The sequence below is a fragment of the Manacus vitellinus genome, unplaced genomic scaffold (genome assembly GCF_001715985.3).
Source record: "Manacus vitellinus isolate BGI_N305 unplaced genomic scaffold, ASM171598v3 scaffold_19_pilon, whole genome shotgun sequence".
NCBI lineage: Eukaryota > Metazoa > Chordata > Aves > Passeriformes > Pipridae > Manacus > Manacus vitellinus.
Window position 1 is genome coordinate 14245432 of NW_021939395.1, and position 27317 is coordinate 14272748.

The 27317-nt window shown below is 39.1% G+C and overlaps 1 protein-coding gene across 4 annotated transcripts in view; it reads right to left on the reverse strand.

Moving 5' to 3' along the window:
- Positions 1-27317, reverse strand: part of PCDH11X (protocadherin 11 X-linked) — a 414093-nt gene that overhangs the window by 220492 nt on the left and 166284 nt on the right. For 2 of the 4 annotated variants that reach the window (XM_018070763.2, XM_018070762.2), the window contains one exon: positions 23534-23605. The exons of the other annotated variants lie outside the window; for them this stretch is intronic. In XM_018070763.2, the coding sequence (XP_017926252.1) occupies positions 23534-23605 (72 nt within the window). The remainder of the gene's footprint in view (positions 1-23533; positions 23606-27317) is intronic. 4 annotated transcript variants of the gene reach the window in all.

Here is a 27317-nt window from a genome sequence, read left to right on the forward strand (position 1 = left end):
TCAGTCCATTTGCTCTTAAAACATCCTGATGTTTCCCCTTCTGGTTTCAAATGTGTGTGGAAAAATGAGTGTTGCTCAGAAAGAGGAAAAACTCTGATACGAGTTTAGTGAATGTCCCATAAAATCGAATTTGCTTGAATCCAGAAGACCACTGCAATCTTCACACCAGTTCCCCTTGCCTCCAAGCAACAACTTTTGTGTGTACAGATTCTCCAGGGGAACACTCTCCAAATTCTTCCATCAGCACAAGAAAAATTTACAAAAGAGGCACTTGCTTACACAAAGGAAAAGGGCAAAAGTCTTAAAATCTGCCCAAGAAACCCAGGATTTAACTGCTTCTCACAAAGAGGTACAGCTCCCTCTGGCTCCAATGAGTCCAAGTACTGAAGAGACAGTTTGTGTTACTTTTTCCTAAGCACCTAAACTTCAGAAGCTGCATCAAGCCCTGCCTTTAGTCACACACTTCACCAAGCAGTGCAGGCAGCAGCACCAACTGAGCTGAAAGGCTCAGATCTGATTTTAATGAAGCAAACGAACAAGGCAAACAGTTCAGTGCCTCACAGAATTAAATAAAAAACAACAGGAATAGTAAATAACACAAAGGAAAAAAACCTTGCTTTCAAACAGCAGCTGAATTGAAAGGGAAGCTAAATTCACTGACTGAATTATTTACAATTATATTATTTTCAAAGATTGATTTCAATAGCAAAGTGCTTTATCTCAGATCATTCCTTTCAGCTACTCAGGTTCACCTCAATCAGATGAAATTCACCTAAATCATTGCATCAAGAGTTTATTTCAACTTTTCAAAACCACGTATTCAGTTCAAGGACATCTAGCAAAGCAGTTTTTCTGTTTCCTTCCACTATTCACTAGGAACCACCTGATGCTGTACAACAGGACTCCACATCCTTGTTTCACATGGTTACAGAGAAGGAGTAAGGCACACACTCTTCCAAATAAAGGTGTGATACAGAAAAAGCCCAGCTCTAGTACTGTTCCCTCAAATGGGAATGATTCAAGTAGCTCCCTATGTGTTTATATAGAATATTACATTGATCTGCAGGATTAGTTGTCCTTTATGTGATTAGTCTGCTTCAATCATCAAATCAACATCCAAAATTCATTTGCTTTTCATTGTCTCTCCAACTTTAACACACTCAGCTCAATAACCTTGTTTCAGAACAGGTCTTAGCTGAGTCTTTCTACACCTGGGGAAGGCTGCTTTATACCCTGGCACCTCCAAGGGCTAAGCAATATCCCGTGACTACCACAACATGGAATCACTCATAAAATCATACACAATTTGTGGCTTAGAAGGTTTACTGTGGAAACCTTTCAAAATGTTCTATTAGTTTTTAGGAGATTACTTATAATCTTCTATTCAAAAACAGAAACCTTTGCAGAGATTTACCATAACAACAGATTTTCATGTTTCTCTTTTTCCAGAAAAAGAGTTTAGTAAATCTCTGGAAAATGTATACAACTCCCTGAAATTCCATTTATACCAGCTTCCTACTGATGTCAAATTATTATTCCAGTTGCCTTAGTTACATCATTTGAGTATCTCAGACATGGATACCTCTGCCTTATCTCCACAGATATATTTTAGAAAACTCATTATTTTTCTGTGCGTGGAATCTTTATTTTCATAATGGTGCTCACACATTGGTGGCTTCATTTATTTCTGTACTTAGAGCAGATAAGGGAGAGCCAGTGAGCACGAAGAATTTCTCTGGAAGATTTATACAAAAACTATTCCTATCAGCTGGAGGCCTGAAATAGCAGATTAAGATTCATTTCCTTGTTTTCAGCATAGCTGGACATACTGGCTGTTAGTGGTGTCACAAAGCTGCTCTTTGGTTACACAAAATCAGGCACAGCACTCTTCTCTAATTTACCACTTAACCACACATCTGCTCAGACCTTATCAATAAGCTGAGGTACAATGAGGGAATTGCAACCAGATGTTTTTTCCATGCACAAGTTAATAAACATACTGTATCCTTAATTTCAACACCTTTTTTTTCTTTTTCCAGCTGGGGTTACACACCACCCAACAACTGCAAACCCAAATCACCAGAGAGATCCAATGCAACCAACCATCCAGCTTGGAATAGACTCCATAAGTCAGGTTAAGTTTATTAAAAGCTTTAAACATTTATAAATCTCCAGGGAAGCATGACTTTTGCGCATGGCATTCAGAGGTAAATCATTGGTGTAATAGAGAGGCTCCTTCCTGCAGCCTCCTGGGACTGGGAGACTGGCTCAGATGATGAACTCCTTTATCATCCTCACACTAATTGCAGTGCATCTTGAAATGATTAGATCTATTGTTAGAACAGGCCTTGTCAGCAGCTGGGACACGGTGATTAATAGAAATTTCTCTTTAATTCCTTAGGATGTAGAAGTCTAAAGCCACAGTTGAGCCCTGGACCCCAATTATTAGGTGATTAATGAAATTATAATTGCCAGCCTTTCCCTCACATTCATCACTAGGTTTACTATTAATCATTAGAGTTAAAGCACAGGAAAAAGAAAATATTTTACAAGCACTATGCTACAGATACTTGGGAGAGGCATAAATGGGTCAGGAAAATATATTCTCTGATGCACCAAGCTGGAGCAATTGTGTGTCATTACCAACAACTTAACAGTACTGATGGCTCCAGTGAAGGTCAAGCTTGCTAATAGGAATCCTTTTCTGCCTGATAACAGCTATCACCTCATCCAGCACTGGAGACACAGATACAGATCAGCTGGCCATCAAAGCAGAAGAAAGAGTTTTTAGCATCTCTGCCAGCAAATGGAACAACCAACCACAATAACAGGAGTCCCTTCTGAGTTTTAAGAATATTTCTTTTAAAATCATGCAATATAGAGATCATATAACTACATTCTGTCTGCCTCTGGGCATGGACTGTCTTGCACCGTTGGACCTCTGACATCCTGCGCCTACACCACACTGTCCATCAGGTGATAGAGCAGCTGAGTCACTGCTATCACTCCTCTGCTCCTGCTCCCCTGTGCTTTTAATCACTGGTGCCTCTGAAATTTTATGGGTCACGTTTTCATAGCCTGATTATTTCCCAAAGAGAACTCAGAGTGGTCAACAATATTCCAACGATTAGAAATTCAGAGCTGCTTTAGCCCTGCAGCATTAATGTCAGGAAAGGTCAGATCCAAAGCTATTTTTTTTCCCTTCTACACTGATCCGATTCTACAAAAGAATAATTAGTTTTTCATAGATCAAAAAACTATGCAAGGGAAGGAAATTAAATGCAAGCAAAGAGAAAGACTGAGGCCCTTTTGTCTCCTTTGGCATGAACTGCTCTTCTAAAATTTAAAGGCTCAACAGCCATCACCCTCCAAGAGAAACTGAAAGAAGAGAAAGGAAGTTTCCTCGACTGCTGCAGACCTGTCTGAACCCTCAAAGAGAAAATGAGCAGAGGAATGACAGGTCTCCATCATTCCCCACCCTGCAGCCTCTGCTCAATGCATTCACGTACTCATAGCTACAAGGTGTAAGCTAAATGACTATTTACTTTGCACTGATCTGTATCAGTTGAAAAATAGCTGCAATTTAGATCTCATTTGTTTAAGTAATAAATGATTTGTTTATCCTTGAACTTCAGCTCCTTGAAGTTTCATTAAATCACAAATCACTTGTAAGGCCATGCCTAGGTAAGGCAGAAACAGCAAGTGTGCCACAGTCCTCTCTGTATCAACACCCAAAGCATGCAACCACTTCACCGTGTTTATAGGCAGAAAGAAGTGATTTCTGTGATCAGTCAGCTTAGAATATGTCTGAAACTCTGATTGCAGGTGCTTTTCTAAGTGCTGATTTAAGCAAACATTACTCAACTGACACCCTGAGAGTTTTAACCAGGAGGTGGGTGGGGACAGCAATGCTGGTGAAGTTTCACAATGCTCAATTTCAGCCTCCTGGGGAAAATAAAAGACCTCACTAATCTTTGATGTAATTTATCTGAGCATATGCCGAAGAGCACTGAATTGTGTAAGGGAGGATAATAAATAACTACAGTGCATGACAGAGTAGGAACAGAGCACCGTGTAGTTCCACTGCACTGTTCAATCAGATGGTTGGGTCAGTTAATGCTTGAGCTCAAGGCTGAACATCAATCTTGGCAGCTGGTGTGACATCCCACAATGTGGACACCAGGAATCTCACAGGCCCACAGTTGGGTGGGAATGGAAAACAGAATGTCACAGAAATTTACAGAAATAAACAATGTTATCGATCACTTTACCCTCTTTATTTCCTATAAACCAGTAAATATTATTAGATTTATTTATAAATATTATTATTCTCATAAGGACATCGGATACTAATAGCTTCCAGATAGAAACTAGACATAACAGACATATCTCTAAATTGGGTTACAAATTTGGCAGAAGACCATGGCTGCTCCAGATTTCTCCTACAGTATATTACAACAAAACTGCCTTTCCATCATTTCTTAATCTAAGAACTAGATATTAGATACTAGAAAACTTCTGACCTTCTAAACCTGGAATATTGCTAAAAAGGAAGGAGGATTTTGCTATTTTTTTTTTTCCTTCTTACTTCCATAACAGAATAAAATATTCTGTTCTTCTTTTCCCACAATTCTGGTTTAATAATAATTTCACAATAAAGTAATACAGCATCACTTAAATGCTAGGAAAGATTTTAAAGTCATATTAAGGTTCTGATAATTCAGAGGTGACATGACTTTTATTATGCTAATATTTAGTTGATGCAACATTTCAATCAATTATTTTCTAGCAAAGCTCACAAAGTTTCATACTTTGGATAAAATACTGTTCATGTACAAGAATCTCTCAGAGTGGTTCATATGCTCCAATCAGACTTTTACAAACACACACAGCATTCTTTATTTCTCTTAAATACACAGAGCAATTTCACTCTCTTTGTATGGTGAGGGAAACCATACAGGTTTCATTCACAAGGACGGCTGGGCTATTTCCCAGATATGACCATAGAACTAGAAAGTGACTTTGCAGAGATTAATTCCATATGTCAAAATTTGATCCTTCATATACTGCTCTCTGTCTTAAATAATTGTCTTAATCGCTAATCGCTGTAGGGCTCTATACACAAGAGGAGAAATTACCAGTGGCTGTAGTAAGTTCGGTTCATAGTCCAATAGTGTGGAGGATGCTGAGGGAAGGTAGAGGCAGGTGGGTAACCAGGTGGTTACCTACAATTAACTAGTTAACCAGATAGGTATTTAGACATACTATAGAAAGATGTACTTTAAAGAAACCCAAATTCAATAAATTCTTGACTAGATTAACCACAGCTTTCTAAGTAACACAGCACATATTAGAAAGGGTCACATTTATACTGGCTTGAACAGACCCAGGAGGGAAACTACAATAGTTGTCTTTGATCTATTGGCCTATATTAAACAGTGATGTGCCGGAGCATTGGGAAATGCCCTAATTTATTCCTGGAAAATATGTATGCATATTGTCAGATGGAACATCCTTTATACTGTGGTAGTCTATTATATGAGAAGGATTAAGAAAAAAAGTAAAAGGAAGTAGAGATGTATGTCATCCATCCAAAATTGAACAGGATGGCTGGCTAAATTGCTGACAAGCAATTTGGATTGAACTTCTTTGCATCAAGATATTCATTTTGTCCAACAAAATGCTCCTTTTTGAAGCTCAGAAGTAAAAAAGGGGTACATAATAAGTAGCTAACTGCAGGCCACAGATATTACAAGGGAAAATAAAAGTTCCCAACAGATATTAATGTCTATGTATGTACAAACAGTGAATAGAATATGAGCTGTCACTCCTGAATCAAAACTCACACTTGCAGGTCTCTTCCAATAGACATTTGGATTTGGGGTCCAAAGGCCCAACAAAAGGTATGACCCAATATAACAATTGTATGAACTTTGCTGAGGTCTGAGCACACCCACAGAAACTTTACAGCCTGGTACCCAATCACACTGTTCATAAACTTGCAGAATTTTAGAGTGCTACACCTATACCAGAACTATTAAACCTACACCATGCTACACATTCTAGCATGTTTAAGAGTTTTGAAGAAAACAAAAAAACACATTCAAGATGGGCCAAGAGATACAGCTCTGTTCTCAAGCACTAGTTCTGCCAGCCTCTTTCACTTTTTTTCTCAGAGCAGAAATAGCAAATAGAGGAAAAATAGTTTTTCCTTTGCGTTTTCTAAAATTGAATTTTCTCCCCTTCCCTCATACGCTCACATTGCACTGCAGCCTGACAATACTTTCTGTGAGGGGAAATGTTGAACATCTGTTTCTAATCAGAAAAATTTAATAATATTACGTCAATAGAGGCAGTTTGCATTTATACCATCACATTCACTTCTTTTATGAGAGAGGAGTGTGAATATTCGTTGCTGGCCAGAGTAGCCGTGGACATGAATAGCAGCCAAACAGGCTCCCTCTGCACACAAGAAGCTCACCCCTTGGTACCAGCTGAAATCCTAATCAGAGTTCCCTCATAGCACAGGTATTGTAGGGGTGCTGTGCTAGTCACTGGTGTTATTACAAACGACATTTCAGGAATTGAAAAAATTGTAGCTTGTCAGTTGAGACTTGTAATCGTTATCCACTCAGTGAATGGATTTAACAGGGCTGCTGGTAAAAGGAGGAAAAATAGAGACCTTTCTTGCTAATATCAGAAAGACACAAGTGGTCTAAATTAACAATTACCTTAGACATTGAGGGAGATTTCTAATAATGCTGTATTAGAATGAAAGTTGGTATATTCTGATGGGAATTTAATAACCGCAATCACACATAGCCTGACCGGAATATGTGCAGCAGTTTAGTTGCCAAAGGAGCTGTGGTGATCCCTGTTCCCCCCTGAAACACTGTCCAAAATGTGCCCAGTGAACCCCTCACCTTGGTGTCACATGAGCTGGTTATTCATTTAGAAGAGGCCATATGACCGTGCTGAGGGTTCAAGGGGCACACAAAATATCACCCTTAGGTATGTAACCTAAAGCAAGCATAGGCCACATGATAAATTTGCCATAGAAACAAAAGCTGTTTAATGTCCTGTGTAACCCAAGAGGAGTTCCATTGCATGGTATTGGTATTACAGTCTTAAATGGAAAATCATTTTAATATAATCCCTTATGGTAACTTCAAATTGCTCCCTAAAAATGTAAAAAATGAGAAAGATGGTTTAAACTTTCGGATCTTTACTACATATTTATACATACAACAACATGCTTGTTACTGTCTGTGCATGAAAAGGGAACTAATGTTCATAATCAAAAGTACAAGTTACATTAACAACACTTCAAAATATTTAACAGCCTTTCTAGATGATAGTCTATATTAGAAATAAACATTCAGGAATAATTCATAGTACAAGTAGATAACTACGAGAGAAGCAGTGAAAAAAGATAAGGAACATGATTAATACTAAAGTTGTGCCCTACCAGGGAGGAGAAAAAAAAAAATAAATCATTGTTAACCAGAGATTTGAAACATCATCTTCAAAACAAAACAGAGAAACCTAAACCTCTGTTCCTAACAATATTACTGAATTATCAAATAATATAATTCTGTGATCAGGGTCCCAGCCATTTAATTAAAGCATCCCTTCTTCCCTACGCTCTCCTGTGCTACTGAAGCTGCTGCAGCTCCAGCATTGCTGTCAAAGAAAGTTGAAATCACACTGTCCACTTAGTCAGAAAATCAGAGCTCCGCTCCCCTCACACGAAGCACTTCATACTCTAGTAAGCATTGGAAAAAGTATAAAGCGCTCTAGGAAGAATGGCTGTGTAATAAAAGTGTAATTGAAATGGCTGTACTGCTGCCTCATTTCATTACTCACACTGGCCTCTGCTTGTTAAATTTTAAGATCTCTTGGGAAACCAGTGCATAATATAACAACACTCCAGAGTGTCAAAACAACCCCTGCTATGATTTATCCCATGCATGACATCAAGGATCTATTTTAAAGTAAAGATTTTACTAGTAAAACAGCCCTTAAACTATCTCAGTTCCCTTAATTTAAACAACAAAGGCTAAAATTTTTGGAAGGAATTAAGCAATTTCTAGACTTCCACTTGTTTTTGCCTTGTAGAAATGTTTTGAGCCTCCTTACTCTTTTGCATATCCAAAGTCATTATAAGAAAAAAATCTAATCTGGGTTTCTTGAACAACAATTAGGACAAGAAAACAAAATTTCCTCAACAATGCAACCAGCAGAAGAAAAAGAATTCTAACAAATACAAAATCCAATTACAAGCTTAGAAATTCTTTGTTTGAAGTAGTCTTGTAAATTAACTTAATTCCATTCAACACACAGGGATGGTAAATATTTCATCCTGACACACATCAACATCTTCAGGGAAGGATATCTGGATGCCCAGCAGACAGATGCCCTGCCATGGGGTCCTCTCTTGGGCCACCTCCCCACTGGCCACTCTTCCCCCTCAGTGTTTCGGAGTTGCCTTTCGAATCATAGCTTTAGTAACATGCTAAAGATAACAAGATCTTAAATAAATGGGCTGTTACCACTCTCACAGGTGACAGAGGCAAAAGGTGTCTGCATTTCTGCACCTCCTTGCTAACTTCACCAGCACCTACAATTAAATTGGAAAATCCTTACAACCACAACTGCCATTTGAAAAATTCCCTCTACCTCATGTCCCATTGCAGCAGGTAAGGTCATCACAGAATATTTTCTGTTATTTGTTTCTAAGGCAAACTACCACATACACAGCAGCAGTGTCATTTCTTCATTTGGCCCTAATTTCCCCATAAAATCTGCCATAGCCATACAATGTTATTTATAGGAAACATGCCATAACATTAATTTTTTCTTGGTTTAATTAGCAGGTTTACATTTAGTTCTTTCCACTGCACAGGGAAGCCTTGACTTCTCTGTAGCAATGCCTAGGAGTCAGTAATAGGTCATATAACATACAATATTACTTTTTGCTCTCTGTTCCAATAGCTTACTGCTATGGAAGATTGATCGTTTCCAGTGTGCTTTTATTTGGAGGCAATTTCTTCTTTGTGTTAGGAAACTGTGGCTAACTCTGAGGCAAACACCCTGACAGAAGAACTTTCAGAAGAATACTAAAATAATGATTTACGCAAGTACTTTTTACACCCACCTGCCCTCACCTTATAAAAGCTGACCCAAAGATCAGAAGAGGTTTAGAAGGGACCAAAAGCAGTTTCCCTCACGGATCCCAGACCTGCTATTTCATTCAGTACAATCCAGCTGCCAGACTATGTGCCAAAGGCTTAGGTATTATATATGTCATGATACCCCAACACTGTATCTCAGAGAAAAAACAGCAAGAGGATACAAATTACAAGGGAGATGAAATAATCTTTTTGAAAAACTCACCAACTATGGGAGTAGACACATCAGTTTTTTATTCTTTGTTTTTCTGTTTCTTCCTTGTAGATCTACCAAGTGAAACCTTTAAGCAACGACTACTATTCATCACTTAATACCCCTCAGTTTATTTTAACATTGACTGGCATAAGCAGTGCATTTCCTAGGCACTGATAAGAGGACAGCAGGCTGTCACAGTTAAATTTGGTTACCAACTCCCTTTCATTCATCCAGCAAGTGCTGATCATTAGTCCTCAGCCCTGGGAAAGCGGCAGAACCACCAAATAACACAGTCAGATCAATGCACAGGGAAACAGGCAATTGAAGCTCTGTGTCTCCACACTTAATGCACCCCATCTGTTCTCCCTGTTTGCTATATAAATTTAAACAATTTAAACGTTATAGTCTAAAACATATTGGGGAAGTAGAAATCAATGTGAGCTTTGTTATTTTTAAGAAAACAATTTGAAAGAGTCTGAAATGTTGCCTCCTTAGAACTTCAGTTTGCATTTTCATGGAACTGTGTGGTGAATTCTTGGGCTGTAGAAGAAAAACAAAGGAAGGAGCTGTGTGAACTTTCTGCACCCTGTTCCCTATAGAATGAAATTAATCACTTACCTGACTTCTACTTTGTGTAAACATTATTGTTCATCAGTTAACTAAAATTTCAGATTTTTATTGTTGCAGAATCTAAACCCTTTCTGAACTCTGCCATTCCGTCAGGGGCAGAGACTGTAACGATCAAGATCTCAAGGTCACAAATATAAAGAACTCAGTAAACCAGTAATTTCAACTGTGTAAGACTCGCTGAGAATACTGGCCCCTGACATATCATGCCATGAAGGAAAACAACAAACTTTCATTTTTGATTTAAAGAGTGTAAGTTTACTCAAAGGTGCTTTGCTATCCCCCAAAGTTTTAGAGCAGTATAACCAGCCTTTACCACTTGTCAACACTTAATAGCCTACACCCCAATGATTGATTTTGTTCAATTGGATTTTTTTTCTCTCCAACTCATGTATTTAGCTTTTAGCTGCAGCAGGTTGACAAGGCATCTATCATAGCTAAACAGACTAATTCAGAAGCATTTATTTTCTGCAGCCGTGTTTGTTTGGTCTTCTGCTGTACTCTCTGTTTTGTGTGTTCCCACACACCAACACAGGTTTGCCTTGTCTCTGTCTACAATATCACATAAGCTGCTCTGTACCTATCTCCACTTCATTCTCTATCTCTCTCCTAATCATCTCACTGCCACCCTTGCCTTCTAAGGGAATTCAGTTTATTTGGAGAATCAAGATCACTGAATAAGAACCAGTATAAGTGTCCTGGTAGTTATTAAAACACATTTAAGATATACCTGTGCTCACCTCATAAAAATATGATCTCTCAAGAATACTATGGAAGTGGAATACAAACTTTCCTGTCCAAAAAGGTAGCTGTTATACTTTCCAGCAACTTAAGTTATGCCCTCCAATAATTCTGATCTCTGAGTGCAACTGATGTACACCATTTTAAATGCGCAGTGTCAGAAATATTCCTAGGTTTTTAAAGCAAAGAGATATCGTGGGAAAATTTAATGATAGCAACTTCTGCTAAGTTCTTTCGGAGAAGGAAAGCCGTAGGTAAAACTTATCCCTGAAGACCTGAAGTATGCTGCCAGGAGGGGTGAAGTAATTCAGCAAAATACACAGTATGAGCTACCTGCAATCCCTTAAACTAATATAGATGTCACAGGGCTTCACAAAGCTATGGGACTGACTTAAACAAAGAAACAAAAAGTAATAATTCTGAGCTTCATCTGTTTCAGAATGTGGAGACATAAAAAAGAGAGTGAGAGCCTGCATGGGAACAGCACGCAAGAGACGGGAGGGGGAAACCTTCAACCAGTAATCTTTGTTCCTCAGGAAAAGTGCACTAGAAAAGGTCTTTAAGATGTTTCTTAAAAGTTAAGCCCCACCTCCTCTCTAGGAAGATAATTAAGAACTGTCTTCCATCTCACTGCTGTTTGGTAATTTTGGGAGGGCAGGAGTGATACACAAATCACTTGAGAAGCAGCTGAGTTAAATGCTGCCTGTTTGCAAAAACTAAAATCTGTGAGAACACTGTTTGGTAAAGCATCACTAATGGATTTGCAGCTGACTGAATAAATATCACTTGTAAGTAAACTAATATTTGAGGAATATGTGAGGAGCAACTATTTTACATAAAGGAAAAGACTCTGATAACTGCCCATCTTGCAGCTCCCACAGGTATTTCCCAGCTCCTCCTGTCAGCTCTCTCTAGGCAGTTCTAGCATGCAGCTTTATTCCTTACAAATATCGTTTTCTCTTCTAACTGAGGGCCAAAAATCCTTTTCCTTTCAATCAAGAAAAGTGCTATAAAAATCTTGATAGAGAAGTTGCCTGCACAGAGTGCAGCTGTCGGGCACGGCTGGCTTACTTTACAATGGCCAGCAAGACAGAGTCGTTCCTTCTTCTAAGGGGAAAACAGCATTTTTCCATTAAGTGAACTCTTGTATAATACAGCAGCATATCTCTGCTTCTTAGAGTCTACACAACACTTGCTATCCATGTTTCCAACCGAGTTGTTTACTTTCTCTCAAATCCCCAACTTGGCAGGGCTTGTGAACAGCCTGCCACGCTGCTGAGCACAGTGCCACAAATATGAAAGAAAGAAGCAATTTTGAAGGAAGCACATCTGAAAGAAGTAAGATAAAATAAAAATAATCGTGCCATCACTATTTTATCAAGTTGCTGTAAAACTGCCAAGCCCAGAAGCCTGGCGTTTTAGCTGTGTTCTGAAAAAGAAAGCAAGCAATCTAGTCTCTCTCACTGCTTCTCCTCAAAAAAAAAATAAAATGAAATGTTCAGATGTTTCCAAGTCATAGCACTTGTAAATCGTGAAATAGAGAGAAAGAAACAGATCATAAAGCATCATTACTTTTACTTAGACAAAGAACTGTGTGTTAGACACATATGAGAAAACAGTTAAAGAAAAAACAATGAGAATTCAAAAAACCCAAGAGCCTTGTTCTCAGTGAGACCTGCCTGCCTTGTCCCATCACCTCCCAGACAGGCTGCTAAACAGGGAAATAAAATCAGAGGATATAAATCATAAGCATCCACTGTAGAAAGCAAAATTTTATGGATCTTGGACTTGATGATCCCAGAGGTCTTTTCCAGCCTAACTGATCCTGTGAAATGATTCTTAATATTCAAAAATAAAACCTGGAAGGAAAAAACTGTAACATGTACATGACAGAGGATAACTGTAAAGATCAGGTTTTCTTATAGGGAAAAGTAAAAGAAAAAGGAAAGGAAAAGCCAATGAAATACAACATCATTGGAGAAACAACTTCAACCTTCATCTTTGATTATAGAGGTTGCACCTTTTTTCAGAAAAGTAAAAAAAACAAACAAAAAACCACAACAAAGTCTCAAAATTGCCATTTAAGTAATGGCATTCTCAAAATAAAACAAGTCACTGGTTTTAAAGCACAAGATACCAAATCATAAGTAATACTTTCATATTTTAAATTATTTCTATAAAATTCACAAACAGAAGAAGAGCCAGCGTTACTTGATGCATTTCTGTCAGTGTGTTCACCCTGGTTACAGACATGGCCCACGCTGCCATACCTGCTCAAGAACCCTTTGGTTTGTGGCAGTCTGGCCAGACAGTGTTGTGTGAAGTGAGATAGAAAAATACTTAAAAAAAGGCTGAATCCACATTGAAAGCATTCTGTACTCATGTTGATCCATCAGCAGTGTCTGTTATCCTTGTGGAAAGCCATCCTGAAACAACTCAGTACATCTCCACTGCAGAGCAGAGCACATGCTCTTTCAGCTTCTCACTCTCCCCCTGGTCAGTGCTGCTACAGGTTCAACCTGGGTTTCTTTTGCAGTAAAACCAGGGACTGGATGCTCATAATCCACAGTTGGGCTGCCCCAAAACAGCTGGAAAGCTGTTCAAGATCCACTTGCAAACGTACGCTTTGTACTGAATGTACAACAGAAAGAAGGTGATATTTTATGTTATCTGAACCACAGACCCAAGAACTACATAAATTTGGAGAGTGAAAATGTAAGTACGGAATATTACCAGGTAAAAAACTCAGTACGAAAAATGGCCCCACATTGCAAATGCTTTAGGAATTGTTGGTGCTTCAGATCAGGACAATGCTGCCCTGAACAGCTTCAACTATGAACAAATGAGTACCTACAACTAATCCTGGCCTTTGCAATGATTGACTGTGGGCACCCTGGGAGAAGAAGTTTCCACAACTGGTGGCAACTTGAGTGTTTAGCATGAATCTTTGTTGAAGAGTGAAGAGGAATTTAAAATAAAATCCTGAGGGAGAACACTAGCACAAAGAGAGGGCATGACAAATAAAACAAAGTGCAATTTCTGCCTCGGTTCAGAGTTTACACCATCTGTATTGCAGATATACAGTGAAAATCATGACATGACAAAGTACTGTGAAAATTTATGGATTTAAAAACAAAGCAGTAGAATATGCATCTTTTCAGAGATGATAAATTCTACTACAAACACCAACCACTGTCAGAGTTTGCAACATTAATTCTTTTCTGAGTATGAGAAACTTCTAGTATCTGTTAGAGTTAGAAAAACAGCACAGTGCATAACAATTAATTGCAGCATTTGGGAAAGCACAAAGGCATCTCAAAACACAGCCAAAATGTAAAGTTTTGGTCATCATTTTCCCAGCTATAGTCTTGATCTGCAGCACCAACATCTACTATCTAGAGTCTGGCATTCTTTTCTAATGGCATTTTCCCTAATTTAACTTAATACATAAATCAGTTAGAACCAGCTTGTAAAATTCCAGCAAAAACCACAGTTTGTATTCATAACAGCATGGAAGAATGTTGTAGAAACCTTCCAAGTGAAGGCTCATACATAGAAAGAATGATATATACCAAAAAACTACCTTCCATCATCAAGGCAGAGTTAGTTGCTAAACCAAAATACTTTATTTCCTACGAAAAGGCAAATACTGTATTATATAAACCTATTTTAAGCATTTTTAGAATTATCACATACATTATGTTGTTCATCTCTGTCCTTTAGTTCCAAGTTGTCAGCCTGCAGGCTGGTTACATCATTTCAGCAGCAATGGATTCCAGGCCTCCATCTTTTTGAGACTCCCAGTAATTTGTCTCCAACCATTACACAGACTTGTGCTGTTGGACAGTGACAGAGGTTCAGTCAGATGGACAGAAATGGCTTGGACTCGTATGGCTTGAAAATGAGTAACTGTTCCTGCTTTGCAGAAATGTGAAATGGGACAACATGTGACACAGGAAAAAAAAAAGACATCTGGAAGGTCTTATTTATTGAACTAATTATGAAAGGACACACTTGCTTCCCTACACATCACACGTTTGGATGTAGATCAGGGGACACAGGCCAGTGGTCAGGCTGACACTCCCAGCTCAGCATCAGAATCTGCAATCAAAAGGTGTCAGAATAGGCAAAGTCTCCACAACACCTTTTATTTTTTACTGCCTCCCTATTTTGCAATCCCTTTTAGGTGAAGAAAACTAATAAAATCTTAGCAAGCTGCATTGTGCAGCTTTGCTGGCCAGTGAACTCATGAGGTACAACCTGAGGAGTGAGAAATGTCCCTCTTGAAAGCCAGTGCTGCTCTGGGCTAAAAGAACTCAACACGGGCACTCTGAGTGGCACAGCAGCACCTACTCCCTCTGACTGGGTGCCTGTCTCCTTGCAGTAACTAATAAACACACTGTAAATGCTGAATATAATGTGATAATCTGCCCTCATATGCCTCGTTATTTACTGGATTCTTTCTCTAAGGCAGATGGAGAGAACAGTGGTGTTAATCTCATTTGGGCTTTGAATGGATACATAATACCCATTACCATACAGCCATTGGGGCACTGGGTTGGAGCGGATCTGCTTTATATGCAATAATTTTCAGCCAAAAAATTAATCAGCCCATAAAATATCCTTCAAGAAAAACAACTGATTTTGCATCTGAGAAGCTGCCTGAGAGGGCGAGTGACCTGGTGAGCCACCATCTCCACTACGGGCACAAAACAATAACCATATAACTTAATGGACTGGTGAAATACCACATTTCAGTTAACTAAATTCAATCAAAAACTGTTTTCAGCCCTGAAGATGTATGAGCTATAGTTTGGGCAGCGTGCACTGGGGCCCCAGCAGCATTTGTGAACAATTTGTCCCCCAACACTGGGTTTCAGCCTTCATCTCTTGTCACCAATAGTGAAACATTCAGTGTTACAGAACTACGGCCAGGATGGACTTCTGCAGGTGAGCAGCTCACATGATGCACTTAGTGCCTACTTCTGTTATTGCCTGGGACGAGACTTTATGTCAGTGCCTTCGTTTGCTGCCCAGAAAGATAAAATTTGTGTCGCTAATTCATCAGGAATGAAGACATAATGTTCTTACTAAACATAGTAAAAGCTTATACTAAAAAAAAAAGCCAACTAACAAAAAAAGTCCATACCACCACAAAACAAAAATGCCAATGTGAAAAAATGGTTACAAATTTCCTTAAAATATTGGGGGGTGGGGTGGGAAGGGGAAGAAAACCTCAGGAGATTGGCTGACAGTTGAAAACCCAAAAATTTCAAAAGTTTTCCCTCGAACACTCTCCTTGCAAAGGTCCACCCTGAAGCCAATATAATTTTTAAGATTTAAAAACACAACAACAGAGAGATCTTATGTTCATGCATAACAAAAGCTTTTCAGACCACTTTTCTCACTCCCAGATGCATGAATACATCCGCAGTGTAGAGGATGGATCTGTTCCTGTGCACAGCTCCTGCCTCACATTACAGCTAACTGCCAGAGACAGCAGACTGGACACTGGAAAAATGGACACCTCAATGAATCACAACTCGTTTATGTTTTCCATTTGAAGATTTATGCATGTTGAGCACAGCTCAGAGCGAGTAAGTTACACTCCAATGCAACTTAATGATTTTGCTACTCGGAGCTTTCTCCTAAATAACGTGGACGTCTCGCCAAATGGGGATGATGGCAGAAGAAAGACCCGGGGAGGAAAGACATTCTGGGCGCCCCCATGGATAACTAAGTACCTCAGAAATCTCATCTACATTTTCTGAAGGCAGGTCTGTGTGATTTACTTAGACACTGACAGGGTTTTGTACATCTCCCAGGATGAAGGAGTAGCTGTCTGCCTGCCCTTCTTAAACAGTGTCGCTGGATATTTCACTACTGAGCACCCATCTCCTCCAACTCAGCGTCAGGTAATGGAGAATAAATCACCTCCTGTGTTGAGCAGCACAGTTCCCTCCTGCAGCTCCAGTCTGATGCACGCTGACAGGAGCCTTCTGGGCTTACCTGTTCTCAGGCACACTGGGTTGAATGTCCAGGTGATGCTCTACAGCTGAGCTCCCTGCTCCCATTACCAATTCTTTCCTCTTTATACTGCTGTTCAAGTCTGTTAGAACAACACTGACATGACAGAAGTAAGAGGAAGAAAAAGACTTAACAGTGTGAGCCAAAGAAATCAGGCAGAAAACATCACTGTCATGGTGGACCAAACAGGAAAGATATTCTTCAAAGTCTCGGTGAACGATTTAGAAAAGATTTAAATACTTTAATGTAGTAAGGACCTGAAGCCTTTACTATAGCTGATTTTTCCATTCAGCAGCTTTGACATTTGGGTTCTGAAAACACACAGAACAGTCTGACAGAGATGAACATGCGAGTGCCTGTCCTCAGAGATACAACTCCCAAAGTAACAGGTTTCCTGCTGCTGTACAGCTGAACACCCATAAAGGGACTGAGGAAACTGTATGGAAACTGTCTGTAGAGGTCTCACTTATTTTAATTAACTCATAAGAGGACCGTATATTGGCTCAAACTGAGAGTTTTTATTTAGCATAGAATCATGAACCACTCTGGAAAACAGACGGACAAACATAAATGGAATAGGAATTATTTTCTGCTTTTGTAATGGTCTCCCCTGCTGAAATCAATACTAAATTCAATGCTCACAACTCTGATAGCCTGTGGTTTTTTTTCCTTCCTTATTTTTTCCAAGTGACTTTTCTGCTACATCAGCGATTAACTTCCAGTGTCCATATGCTATGGCAAAACTGGATATTGAAAAAATACATATCATATATATGTGTACACATATAAAGTCTATCTGAAATCTTACTGGATTAGCAAAATTAGAGTTCTTCCTATTGGCCAGGTTATCTTAGCAACCCTGCCTTGGCTGCAGAGTAAGTCTTTATTTAATTAGAATTCAGATTTTATTTGCAAACATCTTGTAATAACTTTTCCTTATTTTACAGTTGAATACTCCCTAGTACAGTTAAATACTCCCTAATATTGAATGGCCTAATACAGGCTGATATACTGGTTTAAATGTGGCAAACTGGTGGTATTCTATTTCATATTAACTGGAATCAAGGAAAATGATCACTAGACAAGAAAAGGTTAATACCCATTTCCACTCCATAAGCTGCCCTTCCGTTGAGTTATCTTCCATAACTGTACCCTGATTTCTGGATACATTATTTGTTCAGAATGTCAGGAATACCTTACAGATTACAACCTCTAACACAGCTAATATAAAACAGTCTGGCTATCTGTGAGAACCAGGTTTGTACCTTTTGGCAGCAGGGTACTGTACTAGCTGCTGCTGGAAAGATTAGGTGTTTGTTATGGCGTTCACGATAATTATTTTCAAAGTGCAATAATGAGTGTGCTTTTCTCTTAAGTTTTTTCGTAAAATGCTATTTCATTCCTGCTGGTACTCAAATCAGACCAAAACAATGGTCTGCTTCCAGTTGGCTTCCAGCTTGGGAGGCCTCCATTTGAAGAGATAAAAAAATCACAGTTTAAGATTGGAGTGTTCAAAAATAGTTCAGATATTTATGTAGGCATTTCTAATTGCATTTAGAATTCTCCCCACACCTTCTACTCTGATCTGGTCTTTTATTACTGCCTTTTTTTTTTTTTTCAAATTTACCAAGCCTTTTGTGTTAGCATTTAGGATTACAATTGAAGTTCCATTAAATAAGAACTATGTTCAAGGAATATTTAAATTTATTAAGGCACAAAATAAAATGGGAATATTCTGAGCACACAGATTCTAAAAACTGAATATACCTTGGGTATAACTAGACTATATATATCTATTTAGGTGACTCATTTGTATTGAAGACACCAAATCAGAAATAAAGCTTTACTTTTATTCTAACTTTCACTGATTTTGAGTCCTAAAGGTTGAAGCTGTGAGCTAAGCAAACAGAGCACACCAGGACTTCATGAAAAATAATTCAGTATCCATGGACTGTAGGGAAAAAATATGCACATAATTCTTATTAGTTGACTCTCTTCAAATATTTAACCACAGTTGCTAATATTTCTTCATAATGTAAAACACTCTGTTTGTAATTTAAAAAGAGAAACATATTTTTGACTGTTTCTTAAAACAAGACAAAAACACGAGTTATATTGCAATATATCTCACTATTCAGTAAAATTAGGGTCTAAATAGGTACCTTAAAGCATATGTATCAGAAGCACAGCAGCAAGTGTGGTTGGATTATGTTTATTATTGGCAGCTCTTTGCCCGTGGGCAGGAGGTGGACTCGCTCCATCCCTTCCCAGCACGGCAGGTGAGGGGAATGGGGTGAATTGCCAGCTCACCTAATAAGACATCTCTGTCAGAGATGCTTGGAGACTTTTCTCTCCAGAATTCTCTTGCATACTCGGGGAAAAGCGTGGCTGCAGATTAGGGGACAAAACCAATGAAAAGAACAAAAAGTGCTGCACATGGCTCTGCCTTCATTGCCGGGCATTTAGAGGGAACGAGAATTACATGACTTGATTTACTTTACAAAAACTGATTAGTAAAACCCCCTGTGGATTTCTTAACTATACTGTGGAGGGATATAAGATTAGTGTAGCAATTCCCATCATCAAACGTATTTACTGTTAAAATATTGGATTAGTGATGTTGTTATCCACTGTTCCAAGATTATAAAGTGATTCTTTAAAATTGAGCAGAAAAATACTGCACTCTATCATTTGTAATTAGATTTCAGTCTGAGTGTTTTTGCCTTTCCAGAAAAAGTAATTCTGAAAAAAAAAATAAAAAATAAAAAGGGCTGTGTTCTGCACACAAATAAAGAGAAAATAAAACTATGGATTCAGAAGAGGAAACAAATTATTTTCCTCTCCTACTTTTGAGAGACAAATGGTTGCACTTGGTCTGTGTCTTATTGCTCCTGCTGGTCAGTCTCAGTTCTGTGGCAATGCCCCACCATTACACCAGGGGGTAATAAAGCCTCGTTGGTGTGAGATGTGGCTCATTGTAACACACACAGGAATGTGCACTACCTGAACCTGACAAGTCTTAGTCCTTGGATATTTAACCCTCCCAGAGAACTTTGAGGAGAGGGTCATCATTGTCTCAGTTTCCACTGACAACATGAACTGTGATGAAGGAAGAGAGTCAGGAAAGGGGATAAATTAATGTGTTCATTAAAGTAATTATGCTACATTTGGGCCAGGAAGATTAATGCAACTGTATCCTAGCTTTTTAGCCATTATCTTCAGTGACTAAAAGCACTTGGAGTTCTTGCAATTAATAAACAAATAAAAAGCCACAGCACTAACACCACCTTCTCACATTTTATCCTGTTTAACACCTCTAGGAACCACTTCTATGCAGTATTTCAGAAAACCATATAATAGACAGTGATGCAGGAATGAATAAAAAAAGATTAAATCAGAAATACTCTGCAACTGAAGAGTGGGAGTTTTGCTGTACCTGTCATGCTGGCAAACCTCGCTAGTTGCCACTACTGCACTTTTAAGCTGTATAAATTTCAGCATTGTTCTTTTTTACTGTGGTAACTCCCTATTCTCTCTTTCTAAATGCAGCCTCCTAGTAATCACAGAATCATAGAATGGTTAAAGTTGGAAAAGACCTCTAAGATCATTGTGTCCAACCATTTACCCAGCACCACTGTGTTCAGCATGTCCCCAGGTGCCACAGTCACACATGTTTTGAATGCTTCTGGAGATAGTGATATTTCACCGTCTCCCTGAGCAGCCTATTCCACACTTTGAGGTTTTCCTGATCTGTAATCTAACACCCCCCTCGTGCACCTTTAGGCCATTTCCTCCCATCCTGTCAGTTGTTACCTGGAAGAAGAGACCAAACCCCAGCTTGCTAATTTGCTTCTAATACAGAATCAGGGTTATCAATATTATTTCATGCCATTACCATACAAACTTCAGATTTTAAGACAGCATCAGTGACTTCAAAAATTTGAAGAATCACAGATTACTTTGATTTGAAATTGTCCTGTTATAACTGACCATAAATACACAGCCTATAAATACATAATCTTAACTGCAGTAGCTCTGAACAGCCTTGACAGGGTTTATCAGCAAAATGTTTAATCAGGCAAAGCAGCAAAAAACATAACCACAGGAATACATGGCATTTAGCATTTAAATAAAGCTTGTAAACAAGTCTATTTGGGCAACTACTCCCACACGTGTTCCTTATCTGCAAAGGTCTTGTCCCAAATTTATCGGAACCAGTCTCTTATACTTTATTTTCCAGGCAGTAACATCAGTTTCCATTCACTGAGTCCACAGAGGAAGATGCAGAAAACTACAAGTTAAAAGGCAGGGCCATGAAAAAAGAATTCCCACACTGTCAATGTCATATTGCTCTGGGAACTTATTAAATCACAGCCAAAAACCCAAAAAACAAAACTGTAAAACCAAGAACAAAAACCCCACCACAGAAGCAGAAACAAGCCTGCCAAAGCACCACAGTTCTTTGGGTTTTGTCTAATTGAAGAACTCAGTTTCAAAATTCCCAGCTCCCTGGCTGCTTCTAAGATCAGACCTCGAGCAGAGAAGGCAAGTGAGAGCCGTGGCATTGTCAGCAACAGGAATCCTTCCCTCCCTCGGCACAGGAAGCACCATTTCTTGTTTCCCCAGACTGTAACCTCTGTGTGAAATTGCCCTGCTGCTAATAGGTACCAGGCTCTCACCTCCTGGCATTAGGGGCCAGATGTGGCTCTTTCTGCTTCACTGCTTGTTTGGTCCTGCACACCCAGACTGTGCTCTGGGCTATTCCATTCGCTCTCTGTTGGCGAAACACATCCCACAGCCTCTCTCAGCACTGAACAGCTGTGAGTAGCCCAAGCAAATGTAATGATTTTTTATTGTTACTATTAAGTAGACATAAGTAGTGAGTCTCTCCCTCGTGTGTGGTGTGGGGGGATCAAAAACTTTCATGGAAATAACACCTTTTTGTAAATAGGAGTTGGCTTTGCTCGTGGTTCATTCTAGCAGCCTTTAAATACATTTTCCCTCCTTTAGAGTTGGGAACCATTTGCTTTATGAGCACCATTTGGATCATTTACCTGTTGCTCATAAAATAGACAAAGCTTTTATCCATGCCATGAATTTTTACTCACTTTATACAAAATACCTAAGGAGGGATTTGCAGAGGCCAGAATTACATCCACGAAAGAATTAACAACTAATTTAATTTTCTGCTACAATAATGGTTCCAGCAGTTTTTTTATTTTGTTGATTACATTTCTTCTCTCCACAAAATAAAAAGCATATTGTTGTTAGCTTCTTTATATGCACTTTTTTAAAAAGCAAATTTTATTTTCTTTTTTCAAAAATGAAAAGGAATAACAAAAACATTTCATGCATTTTAATCTCTGTAGTCATTAAGTAAAGCAGCGGGAAATGTAGCTTTCAAAAGTGATCAGATAACAGGGTGATGGTCTGTTTGCTCAGGAAGAACAACGATTCTCATCAGCACTGGGACAGTGTAACAGGATATTTCTTTGACAAGGGTGCTGGCAACAGTCACACAAACCAGCAAGGAAACATGGTTGCACAAGCCCACCTCTGTCACCCACGTTCATGCACCAGTGCCCCAGTAAATGACAATCACGGCATCAAGCTGCTTCAATGACTCCTTTCACAAGGAGAAAGCCAAAATTCTCTCCTGTATGCCAACAACCCAAAGCCCAGCCCTACCTCCATCTCCTACTTGCTCTGCAGCATGCACTGTAGGCAAGGAAACGGGAGGAGCCCATTATCCCTCCCACAGTGATCCATCAGCTGTTCTGCAGTAACTGCTGGAACCAGACACTTCCCTCAACAGTTTGTTCCTGCACATGAAGAGTTACTGTCTCTTGGTAAGTGTGGACCACAGCAAGCTCCTGCAGTCCTGCACATAAACATCATTGACTGCAGACACAGATCGATGAGGCTTAACTGCTGTGATTAGCAGCTGCCTGGAGAGAGGCTTTGGAGGTTTGGCCATCCAGATGCTGGGAACAGCCAGGGCACACACTGCACCTGGGAGCCTTTTAGTTAGGAAGGAGGGAAGATCCTGGGGTTTGGAGAGGCAATAGCTGAGGGATTTCCCTACAACACAAGGCTTGTGTGTTTATAGATAACCATCTTTCTGCATGCAGAGATGCACAAACATAAGTACCACCTATCTGTGACTACAGTGGAGAATTGACCATTTAAGAGCTTCTATATTTTAATCAGCTGTACAGATTGTCCCATGAAAGCCTGCACAGTCAGCATTGCCCCTAATTTAAAAAAAATGCCACCAAGCATGAACAAAGGTATCTGGAACACAGGTGTGGGCTTTTTTAATTTCTCCTTCTAAATTCCTACACTGTATTTGCCCCAGCCTTTGGGAGTAAACAGGCCTCTAGAACTAGCCTAACTTCTAGGATTTCAAAATAAACTTCTACCACTTTATTTCTCCACCAGATGTTCACAGTTTACTGATGCACCAATAACACTACTAAAGTAGTTTTGTGTTGTCAAGTTCTGCAAAAATTTTTAAGCATATATGAAACACAAGCTGAAGGCAAGATAATGCTGGCATTTCTCCCTTGATGCTCAGCTAAAACAGCACTACCAATAATCTGGGCAGCTAAACACCCAAACAAACCATTTCAACATGTGCTGCTAAGAACCACAGAGTAACCTGTTGCAAGATTCCCTTGCAGATTATTCCATGAAGACTGACAGAAACCACCATTACAGAAAACAAGTTATCAGAAAAGTTCCAGCCTACCTGTGGTTGAGTCCAAGGCTCCAAGGTTGTTTCTTTCAAAGGAGTCTGTGGCCTTCCCACTTCTTTTGTGTGCTTTTAGGAGAGAAAAGCATGTGTCAGTTACATGTTCAGTCAACATTCAGCATCAATTTTTCTTGAGGAAACAAAACAGATACAAAATCCATACAATAACATATCATGACTGCATACATTTGGAGTAGGCTGTAGGTCTCTTTTTTTTTTTCCCAGAAAAGTAACTTTATAGAGTTGCTTTAGTTTTCAAGATAAAGGGTACACACCTTGCTCTCTGTGTATAGGTAAAAATTCAGGCAAAAACACAAAATTATTTGCCAACAGAGTAAGGTTCTGCAGCAGAAATTCAGAGAGAGCTTGACTCTCGTTACTCTGTCATTTCCTCCCCAGGCTGTGCTCTGTTCAATGGACACCCTACAGTGTAACTAACTGAAATAGGTTCATCACTTGGATGTGGGGTCATGTTTTTGGATAAGAGCCCTTGCCTTTCCTTAATGCTCTTCAGAGTTGGAGCCAGAAGACAGTTACCAACTTCCTGTCTCCTTGACTTTCCACTCCCTTGGAATATTTCAAGAATGACCACCCCAAACCTAAAGTCTATGTAATCAAAGAGATTAAACTAGTTTTTGAAGAAGACTTGTTGTCTCTTCATGCTTCCTTTTTTAAATAATACCAACACATCCTGCAATTACTCATTATCATCTGTAATTGTTCTGCTTCAATAATAAATGTGTAAGATTTTTGAACACTGAATAGGATGCTGACTTCTTCTAATTTTCTCCATATGAATTTCCAAGGGAACAAACTTTGCACATTGTTGTAAAAATTAGAAGCCTCATATTTTCTTTCTAATTTTTTTTCTGTCATAAAACAGAAATAGTGGTATTCAAAAAAAAAAAAAAATCCTCTGCTGAAATACGCTGTTTAAGCAGTGCCAGGATTTTCCTTCTCCTGAAATACAACATTTCTAATGTACTACCCTTTGAACATGGCCTTTGACAATATGTAATACAAATATCATCTTATCCAGGTCTCACATCAGAGCAATCTGAATGCCCATGCAAGGACTGACAAAGAGAGGGAGAGATATGCCATTGGAATTTCTGTCATTAGCAAACTACAGCCACTTAAAATTAAAGACTTTTTTAAATACAAAATTTGTGGGCAACTTCAGTTAGCATTCACAGCACTTCTTTCAAAAAAACCACCTTATTAAATGGCAATTGTGTTTTGGCAGGTTGGATTGCTTGTAATAGTAGATTACAAGCAATCATTTTTACCATTTTTTTGTTATTTTATATTTTGGGGTAGCAATGGGACACAATTCATTCTTGAAATAGAACAATAAGTGCATTTCAAAAGAAAAAAGAAATAACCATAGATTTAGTGAATGCTAAACAGAGTTAAAATGAATGCATCTGGAAAGGGAAGGTTGTGTTTTTCATGTGTTCAAAAGCAAATGTTTTCTACCTTATAATCTTGCTTTAAATGTAATCATCAAGCATCAAAGGGACCCAAACACATAATGAAAATTATTAAACATATCAGTTGTAGTGCCAAGATACCATAACAATTCCACATGGGGTAACCTGCCAGGAACTGACATTAAAAATCACACTCTTTCTTGAGAAATCATTTTTCTTGGAAATTCACATTGGTTTTGTATACATTTGTCCAGTTCTATATTGCAGCAGCAAGAAAAAAGAATAATCAAATGTATGAATACATAAAGAAAATGTATGCAAAATGTATACAAAAGTTCCTTTAGGTGAAACAATTCTTAAAGTGTTTGAGTAACACTGGAACTCATGCTCTAAGTCTTAGATATGACTTAAAGAAGACTCTAAGTACTCAGTGCTCAATTTCCTACTGACCAGCACCATTTACTTCCTACTGCTCCCCCTACACACCACCTAAAGAGACCCTTTCACCTCACCTTGAAGTCAAGCATCAGAAAGTAGGGATGAGCCACAGAACGAGTGAAAATAGTGCAGCAACCTGCACCCCAGAGCACGTGGAAGGACAAAACCAAGCAGTAACTGCCTTCAATCCCTACAGACTTTCTTTCCATAGGAAACATCTTTCTAGCTCTCATTCCAGCTTTCCAATTATGTTTCAGAGCTCTTTCGAGGAATGAAAGCCCCTGCACCATCCAGATGTAGTTTGTCACTGAGAACCTTGAAGCATATTTGCATTCTCACTTTTCAGGTTGGAAAAGCATGTTCCACACCAGCTGTGAGCACACCCAGGACAGCTGACACTGACCCACTGCTCAGACTGCTCGCTAGAGGCAGCTTCCAAGTGTGAGTACCTGTTCTGAACTACCTGCTACCACAAGCAGTTGTACTTCCAGCGTAAAGCTCTTTATTTACCCCTTGCTGAGATACACACACATTGCTAATGGACCACATAAGTAGCACTTATCCACAAGTTCTCTTTTCTCTTTTATAAAGAGTAATGTGATAAAGAGAGACAATTCTCCCAGGAGCTTCTTTCTTCCAGCACAGATAAAGAAGCTCTTACTAAAACTGGGAAGTTTTTGGAAGCCTTTATCTGCCCATTTTGCTTGGAGCATCTTCCTACAGCCTTCTGTAGCTTCTACAATCCTTCTGAGGAACCAATAGACTGTGCCCTCAGTCTTTTGTTTATGTTCCCTCCACTTCCTCAATATGGCATTTAAGTTTCACACATAGAAGAAAATCGTGCTCATAATGAGATAAAGATGGAATGATTTCAACCTGGATATTACATTATGGTTTCAGCAGTGCCATTAGAGCTCCCTTAGCTCCTGTACACGCACCAATTACAATTTCTCTAGCAGGCAGGCTTGACTTCTGGAATAAATTAGGTCCTTTTCATGTCTGACGAACCACCTGTCACTTTGTTACAGCCAGCTACCCTTCCACGAGCACAGGGCATATCTGGACAACTGATTCAGTTCCTGCCACTCATCCAACACCTTCCCAGATCTACCCCCCTTCGGAGCTGAGGGAGACACACTTTGGTCTGAATCATTACCTGCCACCCTGTATCACTGCTGTGCTGCTGGCACTGAGGAAGGCAAAGAGACAGGAAACCACACAGGATCTTGCTGGCTGCAAAGGTTTCCTTTATCTCGGTGTTCCCTTTTGCCCAGCGGGAAATGCAACAATTTCAACTGTCCCTCAAGGCCAGGGAATCCTGTCTATCCACAGAAAGTCCAATCTTCAGGTATTTTCAATATAAAAGAAGTTTGGGGTTGCTGAGTCATCATACAGCCAAGTCTCATCAGTCTTCCACCCGACCACCTAGAAATTGCCCTGCTCAATGATGTTAGCAATCAATAAAGTCCAGACTAATAGCCAGGTAGTAAAAAGACTGTGCACAAAATATTTTGCTGATAATTGGAATTTTCTGTCTAATTATAGCAGCAAAGGAAAGCTTTAATATTTAATCAAAGTAGTTATTAAATATATTTTAAGAGAAAAATGAAATTCATCATGAGAATTTTCTGTTGTTTATTGGAAGAAATAAGTTACCAAACATACGATTACTTATGACAACTTGACAGGTAATATCCAGGCTTCCAAAATCTACCAGAGAAAATAAACTGCAAAATAGATTTTAAAGGTTATGCAAATCAGTGTTTCAAGCCAGACTTCATTTTGGTCTTTAAGATGCTGCAGAGTGGTCCTCACTCTGAAACATGAGGGGAAATCTTTGGTGCACCTGAGACAGTTCAAACTGATCTGACAAGTGCTTGGTCACAGATGCCCCTTCTGATGGAATCCTG